At 45.3% G+C, this 21,908-nt stretch overlaps 1 protein-coding gene across 1 annotated transcript in view; it reads left to right on the top strand.

The window, feature by feature from the left end:
- Positions 1-21,908, top strand: part of MALT1 (MALT1 paracaspase) — a gene marked incomplete at its 5' end in the record, with an annotated part of 30,652 nt that continues 8,744 nt past the window's right edge. The window contains 10 exons of the mRNA XM_026042529.1: positions 1-11; positions 739-905; positions 6,163-6,284; positions 7,237-7,387; positions 11,481-11,659; positions 12,810-12,906; positions 13,634-13,666; positions 15,290-15,316; positions 15,727-15,768; positions 16,654-16,857. Of these exons, the coding sequence (XP_025898314.1) occupies positions 1-11; positions 739-905; positions 6,163-6,284; positions 7,237-7,387; positions 11,481-11,659; positions 12,810-12,906; positions 13,634-13,666; positions 15,290-15,316; positions 15,727-15,768; positions 16,654-16,857 (1,033 nt within the window). The remainder of the gene's footprint in view (positions 12-738; positions 906-6,162; positions 6,285-7,236; positions 7,388-11,480; positions 11,660-12,809; positions 12,907-13,633; positions 13,667-15,289; positions 15,317-15,726; positions 15,769-16,653; positions 16,858-21,908) is intronic.

Raw genomic sequence — 21,908 nt, forward strand, 5'->3', positions numbered from 1 at the left:
CTGCGCCTCAGGTGCGGCGGGAACCGAGCGGAGCGGGAGCGGGCGGGGGCCGCGAGGGGGGGCCCGCGGCGGACAGCGGGGCTGCAAGGGGGGCCCCATGGCGGGCAGGGGCTCAGTGAAGGGCAGGGGGAGCCGTACGGGACAGGGGCTCCATGGCGGCAGGGGGAGCCGTGGGGGGCATGGGTCAGGGTTACCCCAAATGCAGTGTTTCRAGCGCAGTGCTACCTGTGCGTTTCTAACATACAAACTCTCTGTAGGGCTGCATTCATTCATGCGAAGAGCTTGAGTCTGGGCCCTGAGATGTGGCCCTTTAGAAGGCCTGTGGCTGCATTTCTTTCTCTGTATTACCCAGTAACATACTACAAATCTGGGGGTATCTCAAGGTCTGCTTGGCCCTAGATAAGGGAAAACATTTTGCTTCCAGCTTGGTGTGGCCTTGGTGTTTAATGAAAGAAAAGGTCATCAACCCTTTTAGTGATAATATGTAAACATGGTGCTTCTGTGAGCCTCTGGACTCCTAAAAGGTGAAAGAAGTGCTGCAGATGTTCCCAAATTAACTGGGAATTTCCCACTGCGCACATGTGCACACACCCACTGTTTCTCATATCTGTGTCTATATATAGAAAGAGTTGTAGAAATAGCATATATAACATAACAAAGTGTTTTCAACCCAGCTGCTCTGTGAGGAAAAATGTCTTAAAACAGCCAATTCCCTGACCCTGTCATGCTGTTTTGCAGCTCTCTGGATTTAGAGCAGTGTTCCCTCCAAGTCCTGGAGCCAGAAGGGAGCCCAAGCTGGAGCCTCCTGAAGCTGCTGGGCGACAGGGGCTGCACCGTGGTGGAGCTGGCCGAGTTCCTGCAGGCCCTGGAGCACACGGAGGCTCTCCAGTGCCTCTGTCTTTCAGGTCAGTTCCGACTTGTGCTTTCACAGCGACTCTGTTTTACGTGGGGAACGGTGAAGCAGGTGAATTTTCTGCAGTGATTGCCTTTCTGTTGTTTAAGCGCTCGTGATTCACGTCATTCCTGTGTTTCACTGGCAGTTGAAAACAGCGTATGATCTGGGTGCCCCAAACGGTAACTGTAATGCAGCCCGAGTCAAGGCAGTGAGAGGAGGGGTCCTTTCCCCATTGGGGTTCACCTGGCGGGGTGGGTRGTGGGCCCGGCCGTGAGGGGTGGTGCTGGCGCACACGTGAGTCACGAGCGAGTCGCTGGATGCAGCGGCTGCCCCTCTTGTGCTCGCATGGGCATGCGGAGGGTTGAAGAGCATGGCCCTTGGGTGCGGGAATGAAAAATACTGAGGTCCTGCGTTTCTGTCCGTTACGTATATTAAAGTAACGAGAATGAGTGTGTTTCTTCCCTGACTTTGTTCCCTGGGGCTCCTGCAGTACCATGAGTTGTCATCATTGCTGTGCGCTTTGTAGCACTCACACATTTATCAGGCCTTGAATTAAAACTCCGTTTTCCTGAGGTCTGGCAGTCACAGTGCAGCTGTCTTCCAGGCACGCTGTGTCTTGAAAGACTCATTTTTCAGATTTGAGGAATGATGTTGGGACATACGTGGGTTTTAATCCTTTCTGTCCCCCTTTACTGATACCAGCTATTAATGCCTTTCGGCATAGCACAGCATAACAAAAACTAGGGTTATTAAGCTTCATCTTCACCTGTTGCTTAAATAACTAAGATTATGGCTTCCCTGTAGGTGTTTTCTGCCTGATGTACAGAGGATGTGCATTAGTTTCAGGAAGTATTTTTTCAGATTCCTCTTTGGGAATTGCTGTGAAGAACAATTTCTAGCTTTCATTACCAAGTACATGAGCTACATGCTTAGGCTTTTGCCTAAAATTCTTAAATCTTTTCAACTTTTTTTTTTTTAATTCTACAAATTCCTGCAATCGGATGTTACGCAAACTGTTAAAATGAGAGCTAAATATAAGTTAAAACACTTCTKTTTTTCTTTACAGGTTTTTACAAGTTAATTTTGGCTTTTTGTCAGTATCATGACTATAACTGTAGAACTCTTGTGCTAAAAGATGCCTTAGTGCTGTGTACGTAGGTATAAGCACTTAGTATGACATTTAAGGGAACTAACTTAAGACTCTTCCCCTGCCCGGTTATGAAAGCAGTTTTGTACGACTGTAAGCTGGGATAACTGACCTCATTCTTCACATCAGTATGATCCAGCAGTGGAGTGTTAGCTGTGTTGTTTCACTTGTAAAACTAAGTTTCTATGGTTCATCTCCAAAACTGTTTTGAATCCCTTGGCTGCTGTCAGTTGAATGAGACAAGATATGAAAAATGGTTAGAATTTTACATACATATAATATATAAATATATATAAAATGTATAAAATAGGCTGCAATAATCCTTCAAAGGCGAGAAGGTAAGGCTATAATCCTTCTAAGCTAMGGACTTGAGCTGTCCATCTGATAATAACCTTGAACCTGTGCAAGGCTGGCAGTTAGGGGTGTATGTGGGTTGACTTGTTAGGGTTTTGAAAAAGAGACAAAAGAAGCAAGGAGGGAAGATTTCAGACTTTCAGTGACTGAAAATGTAAATGCTGACCTGGGCTTATGAATAATTGCTGTAGCAATGACATGCAAAGTATTTACATCATGGTAAGAGGGAAGTAGATTTTAAGACTTCTGCTTCTTCCTGTACTAGATATCCATGGTGTTGAATGAGGTGCAGCCAAAGTGTGTAATCTGGTCTAACTGAAGTGCACTGCTGCAGATGGGGAAGGAGAGTTGGTAGTAGGTCAGTGCTGGTGAATTTTGCTGCTGAGCAAGCCTCGAGGTGAAGGAATGTGTGATGCCATGCRGCCCTGCTCTGTGTGCGGCTGCCACCAGGAAAGTTTTGTCTTCATGGTCTCTTTCTGGTGGTGGAGAGCTGAAAATACAAAATACCGCCAGCTCACACTGGCGCTCGGAGTGCCTCATTGGCAGCCAGAATGCTGCTCCTGCKGTAGCTTTCCCAAGTATTGCGGTAGCCGAGTCAAGGGTTTCTGACTGACAGGCAAGCGGCCTTTAGAAATGTGTAATGAAGACTAAATCATGAGTGAACAGGGGAACCTGCTGCATCGCACATTGTGAGATAGTGAAGTTGGGAAAGTGGATAGGTTGTTAAGAGCTGTATGGTGAGGAGGACAAGCCAATTGGTTTTTAGTAGGTTTTAAAAGTTTTAAAAGTTTTTAGACTTTYAGTAGGACCTACTGGAAATGCAGGGATGCTCCTGCTTTTTATAAATCATTATTATAAATTATTGAGATATATTGCAAATCTCTTCTGGAACTGTATGAGGCATGGTGGCTTGGACCACTACTTTGATTCTGTTTCTAAGGACTAGCTATCTTCAGAGTGACTAAAAAGCTGGAGAATTCTATTCTAAAAAGGGTCTTGAATCATTTTAAAAGTAATAATCCTTGATATGTGGGGTGAATTTGTTTAAATGCCCAGAGGCAGTGGGGTTTTTAGAAATTCAATCTGTGCCTTCACCGAAGCTGCAGTACTTATTATCTWGGTGTCCCTGCTTGAGCAGGAAGGTTGGACTAGATGATCTCTAGAGGTCCCTTCCAACCTTCAATATTCTGTGATTCTGTGATTCATAACTGCTCATTTGTTCCAGTGGCCAAAAGAAGCATGAGTGCTGCTCAAGTTCCTTTAGCAATAGTTGAATGATTCAATGTAGCCTAGGCCATTTGTTAGATTTTTCCACCAGCCTAGTTAGTGCAGCAGCAAAGACACAAATGCACAGGTGTGTTGGTACAAGCYGAGACTTGCCTTTGTTTTGCCGCAACCCAAAGGATCTCGGAGAGAGGGTTGTAAAGTCCCAGAAACTATTTGCCTTTCCAAGCTTACAGACTTGCCTGTGGCTCTGGATTAGCTGCATAGAAGAGCTCTTTGCTCTAACGAGGCACACAAAATAATGATACTAATAATTGGGAAATTTCTTCTTATTTGGTAATAAGGAAGCCTAGATATCCTGCTTCGTGGGTCACTTTTCTGTGCTTCCTTTTTTTTGTGGTGTCAGACTAGCCCTTGCCCAGCCTCGCYGTGCTGTGCTGGTTGCGAGCGGCACGGAGGTGTTTCCTTTCCCCAGGCAGCTCCAACTGCAGCAGTGCAGCCACTTCAGTCTGAGCCTCTGTAACTGGGCCTGCAGAAATCATTAAACATTTTTACTAATGTGTGAGTTAAGCAGGTAGCGGTTGGTTTATAGTTAAGTACTGAGCACCTCATTTATGCCACGTTTGGAAAGAAAGTGTGGCAAGCATGAAATGCYGGTTTCCTCTCCCTGAGGGCGAACCTCGTGCATTGGTATTGCACGGAGAGTTTCAGAAGTATTAGCACACCTTTGCAATCATTCTGACAGCTGAGCCAGAAGGGTTGCTTTTTATCCCCTTCGGTTCTGTGCTGCTTGCAGGAAGTAGCTGCAGCGTTCATACCAAATGAATGACTTCAAAAGGAATTTATAAGAATCTGTCAGGAAAATAAATGAATCTTTGAAGAAATTATGAATCAGATTTTCTTGGAACTTGCTTGTAACACCTCCGTTTGAACACCTACTCTTTTTTCAGATAATTTGTTTTTTTCGGAGGCTTTCTTATAGGACATGTTAGTGATGCAAGTCAGGAGAGATTAAAACATGAAAGAGGAAGTCTTTTGGAATGAGCACATGTTAATTTTTCTTTCTCGTGCGTTATCTGAGCTGCGGTCAGGCCCTTCCTGTTTGTCCCGGTTAGCGGTGGGTCACTGCGAGGCTCCGAGGGGGTGGCTGGGTGCCGTGGAGGCCGCGGCGGCGGCGCTCGGAGCAGAGCAGCCTCGCTCCCCGTGCCTCCCGCGCTGGAAAGCCTTCCCGTGTGCATGCTTCGCTGTTAAACTACACGAGGAGAGAAGGCCGACAAGAAGAAAAGCCCTGACAGGCTGTAGTAAAAAGGATTGGAGCGAGCGATGATCTTGAGTCTCGTTACCAGGATGTTTGTGATCTCTTTGCAGCTCTCTTTGCACGCAGTTTCTGTCCTACTCTATATTAGTCTGCAAGTTCCCTCCCCTGCACAGTCTCAAATGCTGCTTCTGCACCAGGCTTGGTGCTGGGCTCCTGCAGCGTGAGTTCATCAAACCTTAGGAAGGAACCGTCTTTCTCCCACGACAGGGAAATTGGACTGAATCTRAACAATGCAAAATCTTTAGCACCAGTACCTCGTGAGTGTCTGATTGCTTGTTTCAGAGAGCAGTGAAAAGATGATGAAGTGCCTCTGTAGTGTTTGTTACTTCTGCCCTTTTTCTCTTACTTGTATCATTGGTAGCAGTTAGTATTGCATGTGGCCCAAGTAGGGTGGTTAAATGTGTTTTATTATTTATTATTATTAACTACTGCTTTAAGCTAATGATTTCTGGTGGTTAATGGGCTCGGTGTTGCTGAATACCTTGGTTTAGGTCCACTTGCGCTTACTGTGCAACAAATCAAGATTAACGTTCATGTTTTGCAGTTAACTTTTTCCTTTTTCCCGTCCCTTTCTCGCCGTGCCCTTGGCTATGCCAGTGGATCTGTTTGGGGGTCATGCTGTAACTAGATCTCTGGAATGATCGAGGTTAAAAACACAACGGGATCATTACCACCCTGATGTCAACATTTAGCTCAGAGTATGTCCTGGCAGTTACAGTCTGAAGTGGAAAATCTTCTCTTGCAGATTGGCACAAGAAAACCCTAGCTCTGAGTTCCGTAGAAGTCCAAGGCATGAAGCTCTAACTAGTGTGAGTGAATAGAGCTGTCTGAGCAATTGCAGAAAAATGCAGCTAGTTAAACGAGCTGCTGCCGGCCTGAGCCCTCCCTCAGGCTATGCCCTCTCTCATATTTTAAGATTAAAAGGCTCAAAGAAATCCCTGGGAATTAGCAAACTCCTAAAAACTGAATGCTTTTCCCAGAGGGAACATACACCGTTGGAAATAATATCTGTGTTAATGAAAAGAGAGCAAGAGGGAGTGACATATCCTAAATTTAAATAGCTATTTGTAACCGTGTAAATATAGTACAACTAGTTTGATTATTTTCAAGTGACTTAAAAAACAGGGACTTTCATTGTTCAGGGGACAACTTAAATGCAATCTGCAAACACACACTGAGGTGTGTTTATTAATAAACTTTCCTTTATGTACCTCCTTTTCTAAGGTATAAAGATCGTGGTGCAGCCGGACTCTCAAGCAGTGCTCCCTGGGCAGGCGGTCAAGCTCTGCTGCTGGGCGACAGGGCACCCGTTTGTGCATTACCAGTGGTTCAAGCAGGAAAAAGAGGTAATGGTTTGTACAGAATATGTATGTGTGTACGCATACGTGTATATATATATATATAGAGAGAGAGAGAGAGAGAGAGAAAGAAAATGAATTATTAGGTAAGGACCTGGTGGAATAATTTTTAATACTTTCATTTATCTCCCTGGATATTGGATAATTTGGAGATTTCAGATGATAGAATATTTGTTTTTGAAGGCTATGTTTTTCAAATTCAAGGAGATACACTCTATCTACAAATAGACGTTCAACAAATGTAGCAATGTGACCTTGCAAATGTGCTAAAATGATAAAGTAGTTCAATACGTGAAGACCATTTCATCCTTGAAGACTATTCCTGGAATGTGACAGTCTGTGCACCAAGTAATGTTGAATGGGCCCGTGAGAAGCTGCTACATGGGAAGAAATGCCAGTCACTGTGGGTCTCACAAAGAGGGGACTCATTTCCTAAAAATGAACTTTTTTTCCCAGATCTCCCGAGGCCTGAGCCAGGTGTTGTCATAGACTTCTTGATAAATTTAAATTGCTGTTAGGACTGAAAAATGTAACTCCTTTTCCTCCATTTTTCTAAAAGTTTATCTTGCTTATCCAAGCCATAGCTTAAAATAAAAACATGGTTACAGTCTGTTCCTGCTCAGTACACTTAAATATATTTCTCACTATAGATGCAGTAAAAAAAAAACCCTTTCTGATACTGAATGTTAAATTTGTTAGTTTCCTAGTCATAGATGAATATACCTTAATTTCTTGAGCTATGTTATGTTCTAGTCATATCCATGGGGAAAAATTAGGAAATTCAGAAAGATCTTAGAACAAAACTTTCTCTGCTTAGAGCTTCATGTAAAAATGGATGAGTTGAGGCTGGTGTTTCTGACACTGAAATGAATGTTCTAATGTTTGATCCAAGTTTAGCATAAAACAGTCTAAAATATTTCTTGGTTCGTATGTAATTCAGGTTCCCCATGGTAACTCTCCAGAGCTGGTTTTGAATCCAGTGAAGGTAAATGATGCTGGCTTCTACATCTGCCGAGTGAACAGTGAATCCTCCTTCGTGTTCAGCCGGTGGGCGCGGCTGGAAGTTTGTGACGTCCCGACCGCGACTCACGGTGAGTAGGAAAAGCCCCGTGCGGCGGGACCTCTGCCCGCGTGGCGCCTTCAGACCTCTGGGGTCTGTYTCTCTCCTGCCCTGGGTTAGATGCTTATCTGACAAACGCAGTCTTGTCTTCCYGCTTGCTGGAGGAACTCTGGGCCCAGCCCGTGTGCGAGAGGGCTGCTTGAAAAAGGGGTATCCACTTCTTGCTCTCTTGTGCTGGCCATGAACGCAGAAGAGAAAGGAAGTTCCCCTGAGTGGCGGATAAAAGTAGGTTGCAAACATGGACAGACTCAGAATTGTCTTAATCTTTAGAGGAGCCTTGAACCAGAAAAATGTTTCTTATCTTGATGTTTACCTGAAGCCTGTAACTCATTAGTGACTGGACACAGAGCCTTTTCTGAAAGCCTGCCTTACTGGCCTAATATTCAGGGCTGTTTGGCCTCTCTATTGGCTGCCAGTCTGGCTATCTGAGAATCTTACAGATTTTTTTTTTCTTTTTTTCCATTTTCTGACTGCAAATAAAATGCAAACAAGAAATGTACCAGGTAAAAGGAGTCTTTTTGGAGTGAGTTGCATTGTCTGTCCTCAGACTGCAGAGAGCTTGTTTTGCCTTGTATCATAAGGCAGTGGTGCATCCTGCCCATAAAATTTATTCCTGGAAGAAAAAGAGAGAGTAATGATCTTCCAGTAAAAGATCGAAGGCTGTTGCGGTGTCAGCTGGGGTAACCTTTGAACACTTGAATCTCCAAGATCTTCTCCATCCCTTATCTGAACAATGACTTCCTCTGCTTTTCCCTTGCTCCCACTTCAGTCAGAAGGCTGCAGGTTTAGATCTTGCAGGTTGCACCAGGAGGCTGAGGTGTTTATGTCTGTAATGACTGCTTGAAAAGAATTTGAGAGAACAAAAGAGACTGTTTCATATTTGCTGCAGAAGTTTTGATGACTAAAGGACAGTGGGCATCCACAGACTAGTGCACTGTTTTGTTTCATGAGCATCAGACAACCAGAAACTTCAATGGAAGGAACTTTTAATATGCTTTGACTAGTTATGAGCTTCATGATATTAACTTTCAATGAATAATATGAAARGAAACCACAAAAGAATCTGTAATGTAAATAGTAGGAAAAATTAGTGAATGAGTCAAAATTAACCCCTGGTGACAGACAAAAGCACAAGCAGGGAGGGATTTCTTCTTGGGGGGTTTCTTTTTCCTGCTCTCTTTGGCCTGTGGTTGAACTGAACTAGGGGTGCAGACAGCACCGCCTCCGCAAATGCTGCCTGGGACTGAGGTCTCCTGTTTCAACTGCTGGCAGTCTATTTTTTTTCACTCCTTTCTTGATCCCTTGAGTTGCTTTCTTCCTCAAGATCTATTTTTACTCCCTATCTTTTCCTTGCTTTCTGTTTGTTAAGTGCCTGACTCTCCACTGTCCAAGCTGTCTTCCATAGCTCTGCTGTCAGTTGTGACCAGTGAAGCAGCCAGAAACAACTTCAGAAACGTCCCAAGGCTGCTGCAGGTTTGCTGGGGCGTCCTGTGAGTGATGGGACAGCGGACCTTGGCAGTGAGGCCTGTAAATGAGACCGCGAGCGAGACACCGCGCCAGGGACATGGGCTGTGTATCTTTCAATCTCATGTTCACTTTCACCGTCTGTATCTTGTACACGTGTTCTGTTGTCTTTAAAGATTAATGCTGCTTAAGTCGACTACAACAGCAGTTCCTTTACCTCTCGTCTTACTTCTGTATTTCTGCCCTAGAGGGAAATTAGCTCTTGTCATTTTGGTAGAGATCCTAGTATCAAGTTGAGAGAGTGAGGGAGGGAGTGAGAAGGCTCTGAACAGTTGAGTGAAAGGGACCAGAGTTTATTTTGACATATTAAAGATTTTTATATAGTAACAGGTGAAAAAAAAAATGAAGCTTTTCCTAAGAAACAAACAAAAAAGTTTGAAAGATTGTTAGAGGACTCAGTAAGCCAAAGTCTCTCCATCTGGAATGCTGTACACACTGGTACAACATGTATTAGGAGTTTCTTTAACTGTCTAGAAACATTGTGTTAGAAAATACAGCCTTYTTTTAGAAGGGCTATTGCACACTGGTAATAAACACATTCACAATGAAGTMCTCAGCGTGACTTTGTACTTGGATATCTCCGTGTATATGCATGAGGTTAGGGCAAGTTCTCTTGTGTCAACAGATTCTGCCAAATTATAGGAAGTGGGATGTTCAGTAAGACTCACAGAATTGGACTTGTTGAGATTGGAGAAGAGAAGAATACGAAATGCAAAACATCTTCAAAACATTTACTTCCTAAAAAGTGGCTGCCGAGGGATGGGTTGTCTTCTTCACGTTTACTGTGTACAGATGTGAAGTAAAGGGCTTGTATTTCGGCAAGAGAGATCCCTGCTAGACTTTGCAGAGGTGCTTTGCAGTGACAGGAATAATAATAATCACCACCAAATAAGCATCTGCCAAACGGTTAATGGAGTAGTTGATTGAATTCCCGGTGATTGTGTTTTGCCTTTATGGTAGCTGCTTTTCTTTGATTATTAACTTGCACGGCAGTGTAATAAACAACAAAAGGTTAGGGGTATTACAATAAAACAATGTTTCTGCTTGCCCGCTGATTATCCACACACTTTTCCTCCCTCCTGGCAAGGAAGGGTGCTGGATTTGAAATCCGCAGTGAATTGGATATCCCCGGTAAACTTTGGCATACAAAGATGATTTCCAAAACGAGGAAACACTGATTTTTATCTCTTACTGGTAAAGGTATCCTCATAATAAAGAGCTTATTCTTCTCTTCCAGAAGCCATAATTCTTCCTAGTAGCCTAACTGGACAGGCAGCAAATCCCTGTCTTCTCATTAGACGTGCTGTCTCTTCTAGGTAGTGAAAAGATTTTCTTTTCTCTGTAGTAGATGGGAAGATTTAAGTTTGTTATTTCCCAAATTAATTTTCTCTGTATTTCTAACTCTGTGCTATAATCAGAAGCTGAAAGGATCTGAAGTTGAGTTTTTCTATTTTGCCATCATTTTAAGCTGATTCTCTCCCGTGAGTGGATTTCCTTTGTTTTTTGAGCAGACTCGTGTTGCCCGGCAGATAGGCAGCTTCCTGTCCCCGTGGGATTTCTGTCACATCCCASCTTGTCTCTAGTTTTCTGGCAAAGTGGTTTTGAGGCCATCTTTGTAAAGCACCCCTCCATTTTTATTTCTGGGACCCCAGTTTCTTAAACCGCACTTAGTAGGAAGTTTTCTTTTCATTTTGTGATATTTTACCCACCTCACTGTCTGTATGTGAAGAATAGTGTGGTCAGTGCGTTAATCGTCAGTCATGAATAGTTCTGATGACACAATAGGTGTCTCTGTGCTTGGTCTAAAAATAAAGATGTGAGTGACCTTGCAGCTGAGATGGAAGGTCCCTGGTGTGGCCTTTACAGGTAGGTCTGAGCTAGCTGTGTTATCACAGAATGGTTGAGGTTGGAAGGGACCTCAGTTCATCAAGCTCTTCAGCACATACAGATCAGAAACCTTTTGTGTGTATTTGTGTATATAGTGGCTCTACTAAAAATTAATTTCAACATTTCAATATATTTTGGCATATATTAGAGCTAACTGATTTTAAGGTTTGTTGTAGACACTGAAGTTTTACCTAATTCTTTTTGTTCCTACAGTGAAGCAAATACAATGATGTAGAGAATTCTTGTTCCTGCAAACACACCTGTACACAAGCTGGGTCGTCCATGCATCCAGTGGTGGCCTCTGCTTTTTGCAGCTGTGTGTTTTGCCTGGAGCCTTTCCACAAGAGCCCTGCGTTTTGGAGCTCGGCCCCTTGCTGATACCATTGACAGGAATAGATGATGCAAAGAGAGCTTTACATCTGCTTGCTTGGGGGCACATTTAATGTGCATATCTGTTGATCTTCACTTTAAGAAACAGAAAACATTTTCTGCTGTTTTTTATCATACCCTTTAAAGGAAATGCAATTTAAACTAAATTTCACTGCTAGTTTAAGTCTTCTGTAATGATAGGATGATGTGCCTGTGCTTCGTTAATTCTTACCAGTATACATTAGGTTAGATTAATTCTTCTCTCTTTTTATTTTTTTTTAAAGGGAGTTTGCTTGGTTTGCCTGAAAACAAGTTACGTATTTGTATTCAGCCTCAGCCACAGAACCTATCAGTTGGGGATGCTTTGGTACTAGAGTGTGGAGCTGTTGGAAACCCAATTCCTCACTACCAGTGGTTCAGAAATGGATTTCCCTTGGCAGATGGGAGCAAAAATGTCTACATGGTAAGTTACTGTGTAGTGCCAGCATTAGGCCACTAATATGTAACCACCTTCTGCTTATCATATAAAGCTTCTTTGAAGAAAATAACTTTTCATGTCATGTCCTGATAACCTCATATGCAGGTGCACTTTATACTAGTTGTGCTCATGTTCTGTTGCTCATGTGACAACACTATTCTGAGTCTCTGAGGTGTGGAGGTGTAATCCTCTTTAGCACTGGAACAGCTTGCCAGGAGAAGTGGTGGAATCTCCTGCTCTGGAGCTATTCAAAACCCACTGGGGTGCAGTCCTGAGCCACGTGCTCCAGGTGACCCCGTGTGTGCAGGGGGGTTGCACTAGATCATCTCTAGAGGTCCCTACCAACCTTAAGGAATCTATCATTCCCAGCCACTGGCACTGTGTTTCAAGTGCTAGTCATGGGGTGGAAAGTTGTGGAAGTGCCTTAAACTTGTACTGGAGCAGTGATGTATTGACACAGCAAAGATCAAATCTCAGTAGAAGTGCAAGCTGCTCTTGCTGTCCCTTGCAGTCGTCCCATTCAGTCACCAGTGCAGCTGCAGCCTGTGACGTGGGTGTGAAGTGTGGTGTTCTTGAATTCTTKGAATGGTTTCTAAAATACAAACACTGTCCATGGAATGAGAGTATATACAACTTTTTAGATTTTCACAGGCTTTGCTTAACTCCATCATCTGAGGAGTCAGAAGGGACCTTTGGAGATCATCTAGTGCAACCCCCCTGCACACACAGGGTCACCTAGAGCAAGTGGCACAGGCTGTGTCCCAGCGGATTTTGAATATCTCCAGAGAAGGAGACCCCACAACCTCTCTGGGCAGCCTGTTCCAGGAATCTGTCACCCTCACTGTCAAGAAATTTTTCCTTGAGTTCCTGGGGAACTTTCAGTTCTTCAGTTTGCAGCCATTMCCTCTTGTCCTGTTGCTGGCCACCACTGAAAAGAGGCAGAGCCCATCCTCCTTCCTCCCTCCTTCCCGGTATTTCTGTACACTGATCAGGCCCCCCCTCAGCCTTCCCTTCTTTAGGCTGAACAGGCCCAGCTCTTTCAGCCTTAAATGAAATTTAAGGCAGAGAGAGGCTTATATGAAGCTGATGCATATATTTTTGGGGACATGGTAGAATGCCTGTGATTCTTACACAGGTAGCTTGTGTGAACATGGAACATCAGGGGACATATTGGTGCCATGTGTTCAATGAGCAGGAAGATCAAGACAGCAAGAAGGTAGAAGTTGTCATAGGTAAGGAGGCTTTCCGTTGGGCATAGGGAGGAAATTGATAGACTGACAGGCCTGTGATGAGAATTCATTTTTAAAGCTTTCTGTAGTAAGCCAAGCACATAACCTTGTGTAAATTTAGTTCATCCATTTGTTAAAATAGCATCCACAGAAAGCTGAGAGCTTTATCTGATATGAAGTGCTCTGGGTTCTCTCTGTGGGCTACGTAAAGATGCTGCTGTGGTTTGGCAGCGCCAGCGCGTGTGCCCTGCCAACACGTGGGCTGATTGCTTTACGCTCATGCTTCCCTCGGCACTAACCGTTCAACTCCTGAGATGCCATTAAGGTCCCACTGGTGACACCAACTCTGTTCTATTGCTTGAGCCCTGTTGCAGCAAGGGCAGGTGAAATTATCCACAGAAAGTGTAACGACTGGGTATGACAGTTTAATGGATCTGCATGTACTTCCAGTGGGGTGAAGGGGGAGCTCTGTTTGTGTAGCCTCCAATGCGTTTGGAAATACAATCACTTATTTCATAGGAAGAAGCTCTTTCTTCCTGTGAGAAATAACCTCGGGTGGTGTCCCTGGTTTTAGCAGTGATGCAGTCAGTGTCGACAGACTGTAAAGCAGGCTGGGTTGTGGAGGAGCTTGCAGCAGCTCTTGTCTCCCGCTTGTGCTGACGCTCATAACAGAGCATGAACTGTCTTCCAATCTTCCAACTTCTTTTTTTTTCCCTCTTTAAAACACAAGGAAGAAAAGCTATGGCAGTGGAGTGCACAGAAGGTAAAGTAAACTTTTAGTTGTGAATCAATTTTGTTTCAATTAATTATGGGGATGATAGACTGTGGTGCCAAGTAGCATGGGTGACTGAGGGCCTCAGCGTGCTGTGAAACCCTGACGTGCGATGTGGGTGTCACTTCTGCGTGTGCTTCTCCCTTCTCTGCCCTGATGCCCAGACCTAGGCTGCGTGAAAAACACCAATCCACTTGATTCATCCGCAGTATTAAAATTATGTGCTATTATAGTGATTTGAATTTTGCATCATTTCCATATCCTGCACTTACACATACTAGTGAAATACAAAGATTTTGAGGTTACTTGCACATGGCTTCAGGAGACAACATCGTTGCAGAAAGCCGCCACTGTTCAGGGACCTCAGAGCTCGTGCCAGTAATTCTGCCAGCCCTGTGCCTGCAGGGGACTGTTTCCAGCAACCTTATTAGGAAGATTTTCATTCTTCTTTGCATTGCTCCAAAGCAAGGGGAAGACATATCTTGACCTGAATGTTGATACCATCGTTTGAGTACYGAGCATCTTCAAGTGCACAAAATTTACATACTAGGAGGAAAGTGTACATGAAAATATACAGCTGCTTTTTTAATTAATTTTGATGTTTTTGTTCTGTGAACATTTCTACCAGCAAAGAAAATCAAATGCATTCCCAGGGCTCTCTGCCCAGTTTGTCTTGAACTGAAGCAGCTCTGCATTGTTTCTTGCTCAGAGTTAGGCAAGAGCTGTGCCGTTAAGCCTGGTCCTGCGCGGGGTCCTGCCCCGTAGCCCAGGGCTGCGCAGGGCTGGGCTTTGTCCGCAGGGCAGCTGCTGGTGCCACGGCTCCCTGAGCCCCGCGCCCGCCCGGCCACGGGTGTCCGCACGCCCRGCAGGAGCCTCCCGTTCCCGCCGCCCTCCGACGCGGGACGAGGTCCGGGACGAGGTCCCTGTGCCACAAGCTGAGMGAGGGCTCCCCTGCCTGGCACCCCTTCTGTGCTGGGCTCTGCTGGAACCCGCACGAGGGTCTGTAGGTCCCCAGTGCTTCCCATGCGGACCTGCCAACCTCTCCGGGTGGCTGGGCACAAATGCCTGCATCATGGGGACAAATGCCTGGATGAGGCCTGCTCGAGTAGGCTCYGGGGCGTTGGGTAGGTGGCTCTTCTGTAGATTCGTGTTCTCCACGCAGGTAGGTGAATCCTCTGGTAGCTTAGCGTGTTTGCAGATCAAACCCTGGATGCGGGCAGGGTTAGGAAATGGGCTTTCTGCCCAGGATGTTGCCTCTGGAGCAGTCCGTTTTCCCATCTGTTCCTGCATGCTTTTCCCTATGTGTCCAAACTGCTTGCCTGCCTGTGGGACTGAGAGCAGTAGTTGCTTTTCCCTTTGATTTTATTTGAGATCTGTTATATTGTATTGCTGTGGCTCAGATAATTAGTGTTCTGATGCCAGATTTTCTCTTCTGCACYTCTAGAATAAACACATGAAAAACTAGGCTTACATGTAAAGTTAAATTYAACATATTTTAGAAATATATTTTTATTTGCTAGCTTTTTGACTTCTACTAATGATGCTTCTATTAATAAGCAAATTATTACTTGGTTCTTGTTTAAACTGTAATCTTATTGGTATATTTTTTCACAGAAGATCTAAGTGGCCTTCAAAAACCTGGTAAGTTATTAATTTTGAAAAACTTTAATTTCAGGTCTTTATTTCACAGTACAAGTCACAGAATCCCAGAAGGGCTGAGGTTGGAAGGGACCCCTAGAGATCCCCCAGTGCAGCCCCTGCTCCAGCAGGGTCACCCAGAGCACGGGGCACCCCGTCACATCCTGGCGGGTTGGGAGATTTAATAGCACCATGGAGCATGTAAAGAGCAGTGCTACTTAATTCAATAAATTAACTTCAATTAACTTCAAAATCACAACAAAAGCCAAGCACTCTTACTGTGTTTAAAGCTAGGAAGTAACTTAGAAGCAAAGTAGGGCCAAGGGGCTATTGCTATTGCTGTGTGGGACATGCAGTTTAGGGATGTTAACAACTGTGCCTGCTGTTACTGATGATCTGTTCTTTTAATTTAGTTCAGGCAGACCTACAAGAGCAGCCAAATGGCAGACCTTTTGGTGAGTAGTTTTGCAACTGTACAGAGCAACGTGTCTTATTAGGGAAACAGAGCTGTTTGGATGTGGCTTCTGCCATGACTAGTGGGGTAACTCTGCAGGGCTTGCAGAGAGCTTTGGAAAGGGGGGCTTTTGGGTTCTTATAGTCCTTTATAAAACCTGGTTGCATTTTCAGTAGTAAACCTGGGTGAGAACACTAGTATTTTTAATACTTGGTGGAATGACTGTAAGTTCTTATCTCCTGCAGTTTATGGTTTCCCATTCTCTTGAGTGTGGCCTTAACAAGTACCCCAGTCTCTAACTTTGGAGACTTTCAGAGATGGGGGTACTGGCATCAGGATGATTTCAAAACAGAGTGAGAGAGCATGCTGCTGTTTTTAGTGAGAATCCCAGTAAAAATATCTTAACAAACAGAAAAAGACTTTTTACTTCTGACCTGTGAAAGTTACTACTTGGACGATGCTTCTTTTAGAAACAGGAGCATGGGAGGTGGGTCAATGAAAGAGTTTTGTTTCTTTTAAGAAGCATAAGAAAATTCAGTTTGAGTATATTCATCACGGTAGGAGGAATTGTATAATTGTCTGTGCTTTCAGGTAAAGGAAAGAGATAAGAAGTAGCCTAGTGGCTCTTATTGTCACTTACTGGCAGAATAGCTGATCTGAGAACCTCTGCATTCATCACAGTTTAAATGCACTGTCAGAACATGCTGCAATGTCCTTTTGTTGTCCTGAGTGAGAGTGACTTGAGTTTTAGAGTTAATGGAGAACTTAAAAATATGGTGTAAAATACTTAGGTTTGATACTACCTTAGCTTTAGAAATTGTTAAATTTAAGAATATTGAACCCGGGAAACATATAAATTTGCTTTGTCTTTCCTCTGCCTTTGCAGCAACAGACAAGGTAGCTCTGCTGATAGGAAATATGAGCTACTGGAATCACCCAAAGCTCAAGGCTCCAATGGTGGATGTCTATGAACTGACCAATTTGCTGAGACAGCTGGATTTCAAAGTTGTTTCTCTGCTGGATCTCACCGAATCTGAGATGCGAAACGCAGTGAATGAATTTTTACTTCTCCTGGACAAAGGAGTATATGGTAAGAACCTGTGATGTTCCTAGTGAAGTAGTTGATTTCTGTGATGTAGCAAATACATGAACGTCTGGTTTTTAATTATTTTCTTTTTACTTCTGCCAGATCACTATCATGTGATAGTAAAGCAAACTTCACTGTAATAGTATGTATGTAGAATGGGAAAGGTAAGTTAGAAGTGCCTGCCTGCATGTCCTTTGCCCTTGACTAAAATGGTTATTGCTGCTCGTTACTGCAACAGTTAAATTGTCAGACTCTTGGACCGTGTGTAGATGTGCAGTCCTTGGCCTTCCAGTGCAGAGCTCCCCTGTGTTAGATGGTACCAGCATGTTTAACTGCTAGAAGCTGATGTGCCTGTACAGCAGCATGCTGTGTGTCTGTACTAGCTGCTCGTTGGTAAGAACTTGTACTAATCACTTCAGTAAAAGCACAAACAGTCCGTCTGTATCAGGGTGTTGAGGGAAAGAGCTAGCAGCAGAGTAGTGAAAAGCCTACAAACCAAACAGTGCTGTGTGGAAGCTGCTCCGAGGAGACCATTTCCCTGCAACAGATTGAAGGTCTGTTCAGTTAACTGCTCACAAATCTGTAGTTGAGAGCTGAGCGTTGAACGTCTTAGATGCACTGTATATTCCAGCTACTTTATGACTTTTTTGTACTTTCTCCTTTAATATGTACAAAAATAGAAATAGTTTTTCCTCCCCTTCTCAAAATTTATAAAGAAAATCAGATGATCTTTTTCTGAGATCCTTTTTCCACATGATTGTTCACATGGCAAATACTTGTTTCCACTACTTTGTGTTCAGGATTTCCCTGCAGTACCAAACCTAAACCTTTTCCTAGATTCTAACTGTGCAATAAACATCAAGTGCAATTTTTAGGGAGATAGACTATGGGCCCAGTGTGTGTGTGCGTCTCACTCCCAAAGCATGGGGCAGGTGGCTTGGTAAAGGTAAAGGAGTGGYTCAGTAAAGGAAAAGCAAGAGGAAAAGCGCTGCTAAGAGATAGCGAGGCACTGAACAGTGATTTCTTTCTCAAGGTACGACAGAAATGGTTTCCAGTGTGCTGCTGTGGGAAGCGAAGCAGACAGTGATGCGTTCAGCGTCTGCCAGCCAAGAGCTAAATTAGCAAAATCTCATCCTGATAGTTTATCAAAATGGTGAGAACAGCCCTCGCTACCCGAGCTGGCTGTTTGTGCTTTTGCACCAGTGCTGTTAAGTGCCAGTCTGTGTGTAATCGTGTGCAGCAGCACTTGCTGCTCAGTACACACCTTTTAAACACCTTCTCAGGCATCTTTTCTGTCCTCAGCCCTGCCACGTTGTCTGTGCGTTACTGCTTTTGATTAGGAGCGACCAGTCTAGACACGGCTGCTTTGCATTTTGCTGGGGAGGGAGGAGAGCCATCATAGATCTGACACTGAACATGTTCTAAGCTTGCTTGTTGGACCTTCTCCATCATTCCCCATATTTCTGCGGGATTTCTAGGGCTGAGGAAGAGGGACACGCTCTGACACGGGCCCGGGGACGAATGGCACAGGGGGCATGTGAGCAAAGCCTTTATGTCACAAAATTGTTCCAACCTAAAGTACACAGAACAAAAATAAGAGAAAAGCTAATTTCACTTTCAGGTGCAGGTGACACTTTACCATATAGGCTTCAACTATAGGTAGAAATTAATTTGCAGCATGCATACTGAAAGATATGTTTAACATACTTCTCTCAAGTTCTTGAGTTGTGCATTCATTTATATGGTGTCTACCATAGAATTTTAATAATATTTTTAAATTATTGCTACCACAGAGTGCTCAGGAGGTGCCTTCTCAAGGGATGATGGATAACCAGTCAAGGCTGATGTGCGTCACTGCTATTCTTAAATCATTTTTCATATCTTTGGATTCTTGATCATGCTCCAACTTGATTTGGAACGCAAGGGGCAGGGCAGGACTGGTGGCTGTGCTGGCTGGGGACAGCGGGGCCACCCCGGTGCTCTGAGCCCAGCGCCCTGCGTCTTCTGCAGGACAGGGCATGGGGAGAGCTTTTCCGTGGGCATGGAGCAGTTTGCTACCGACTGATGGTGTTTGGCCTCTTTCTACAACGTAAGGTCGCATAAATGACTCCAGAAATTCTTCAGGGCAAACCAGAAAGCGCAGCCAGTTGTCCCATCTGGATAGCAGAATTCCTCATAGCATCATCCACCTAGGAAAACATGGAAACATTGTCTGACTCTTTCTGCAACACAAGGTCAGATTTTTTTTTATAATTTTTTTTTAGCTGAGGTGATACCTGACGCTCTCTCTGTGCAGAACTGGCTGACCTGACATTTCAGCAGTTCTGTCAGCGCCAGAACTCGCAAGATATGAAGACTGATAGTGGCAGTGACGTTTCACAGCCTCTCCGATGGCTGTCCCTCTAGAGGCACTCACACATTTGAATGAGCTTTGAGATTCTTACACCACCTTATTTTTTTTGTAACTGCTGCAACAAGCTTAGAAAACAAAGGACTGAAAGGCTGCAATGAGCCTCTCATTAGCGCTATCTGAGGGCACTTCTGAGATGTATTTAAGAGTTGTATTTTTCAAGAAAGTTACTATTTCTGTAAGTTAAGCACTGAATTCCTTCAATGGTGTTTGCAGTAAAGTACTCATGATTTAAGTGGTCACTTTATTCTAGCAGCTATTAATATCTCGGAGCATTTAAAAGATACTGTGGATGCACAAATGGCTGATGATTTATTGCGTTTTTAGTGGCCTAGCTCCAAATATGAGGTACAGTGGCTATTCCTGTTCAGTTCTTGTTACGCATAGCCATGCTGTCTAATGTGACACTGTGTAATTGCTGCTTACTGCCAGGAAAGTGGCATTTCAGATGCTATTCCTTAAGAGCAGAAGCAATAAACAGAGTGATAATGATTATGTCCTTTATTGCTTCAGTCTGTGGTATATGAAGTGCAGTGTGCAATCGATGCTGTGTTTTGCAAAGGAGAAAAGCTTAGGCTCATACAATTTAAAGCTGACAATAATGAGACTGTTTTCCCAGAAAAGCTTTGAACATCTCTTAAATGCTGATGTTTATGAGGAACTTGAGCCCGCTCAAAACTGTTGTGCCAAAATGTCTGCTGAGGYGCTGCAAACATGTTTTCTTGCTCTGTGTACACACACACACACGTCTGATGTTCAGCTCAACGTGCTACCTGCTGCAGCCGCTCTCCTAACAAGCGTGACGGGCATTTGCCCTAGCATAGAAAAGGAATGTGGTTGCTATTTCCCCTCTGAGATACTCCTGTTTACGGAGGGAGTATTCTGCTGAGCAGTGTTCTGGGTCTGTCCCTTCCTTTCCTGCTAGGAGGTTGGTGTGCAGCTTTTCTTCCCTCTGCAGGCTCCTTGCTGCCAGTTGAAACCACTTTGGTGTTTCTGCTTGCTTGGCTTCGTGCTCTGTGGCATGGAAAAGCCCCTCCTGTTCAGAGGGTGCCGAGGGYGGCTGTCTCGGAAGCGAGCGCTCCAATGTCCGCTCCGTGGCACAGGTTCTGCGGCTGCGGGCGCTCGCTTTGCCCTCCAGCATTGCTGCAGGCTGGCATGCTGTGGTTCGCAGCTGCCGGCTGTTGCCCGACGCCTGTTGCCGCCGGCTGCGCTGCACCGCACCGCACGCTGTGTGTGAGGGTAGGAGCACGCGGGGCGGCCGGCACAGCCTTTTGCTGCAGGGCAGGGGCTCTGGGCTCCCTGTCCCCTTCCCACCGTGGGGTCGGGCAGCCCTTTGCTGCAGGGCGGACCCCGGGGCYGCCACAGCGCTGACGGCAGTAACGCGGCCGCGCTGGAGCGGTCCTGGCCGGCATGAGCTCTGCTGCTGCCCGGGCTCGCGGCCGGCCCGGGCGCTGCCGCGTGTCCTGCTGGCGGGCAGCCCCCTGGCAGCGGGCCCTGTTTGCACGGTCAGCACGAGCCGTGTGGAGYGGTCGGCAGCGCGGCGCCCCGGCCTTGGGCGGGACAGTGCCGCGCGGGCCTGGGCGCCTCCGGCCTCACTGCTTCCCGCAGAACGCTCATGTCCTGTGCTCCATGTCCACCCAGAGCCGCCTCAGAGAAAACGGCTTGTCGGCGTGGTGACAAGGAAGGCCAGAGGCTGCTGGGAGCATGATTAAGGTGCTAATGACCACAGTTAATTCTGTGCCCTTCACAGCCTTAATGAGCAAGCGGTGCTGGTGGGCAGGCCGCCATCACTGCTGGGCTGCACTGCAGGGCCGGGCTTGCCTTCCCGCTGGCCCTCCGCATGGAGCGGGACAGAGCCGGGTGGAGCGGGGCAGAACAGAGCGGAATGGGACAGAGCCGGGCGGAGCGGGACAGAGCCAGGCGGAGCGGAGCAGGGCTGCCCAGCTGGCGCGGGCCGCGGCCTCTCGGCAGGGCTCTGCTGCCTGGCGAGCTGGGAGCGCAGGGGGCCCTGTGCCTGGGCCGCTGCCCCCATCGCTCGGCGCTGCCAGCACCACGTGCGGGGCTCCCGGAGAGGAGCCTTTTAATTTGCCTTGTGTATCTGTAACAAAAAAGGGAAATCATCTAGTGTCCCCAGCTCCCCACCTGACCTAAACACGGGTCACTTTGGGATGTTTAATGTGTAAGGGCAAGGGCTGTTTGTGTTACTGAATGGTTCATTTGTATATTGTCAACTTCCACAGCTGCATTTATTTAATAACATACAATCATGTCCATAATTAGCATAAATTGTCGCATCTCTGACCTCGATCCAGCTGCAACACTTGACACTAAGTGAAGTTCTGACCATAGACGGCTATGTACAGATAACTGACCTTATTTTTAGAAACTGGAACTTTCCACAGATAAGCAAAAGCAGCACAGGGAACAGGCAGAAGGAAAACTCTGTTGAATCACCTAAGCAGCTGCTAACTAATTGTCTTTTATGTCCGTGAAAATTAACGTTGAGGTTATYGGATTTTACAGCACACAATCAGAATCATATTGGTGTGGTTTTATACGTAGAGGTAAAATTTAAGTTTTGTTGGAGTTCCCAACTTGTTGGGTTATGAAAAGCTTATTTTTAATTGTATATTGCATTTTCTCT

This window comes from Nothoprocta perdicaria, unplaced genomic scaffold (assembly GCF_003342845.1).
Source record: "Nothoprocta perdicaria isolate Ctin4 unplaced genomic scaffold, notPer1 scaffold_306, whole genome shotgun sequence".
Classification (NCBI taxonomy): Eukaryota; Metazoa; Chordata; class Aves; order Tinamiformes; family Tinamidae; genus Nothoprocta; species Nothoprocta perdicaria.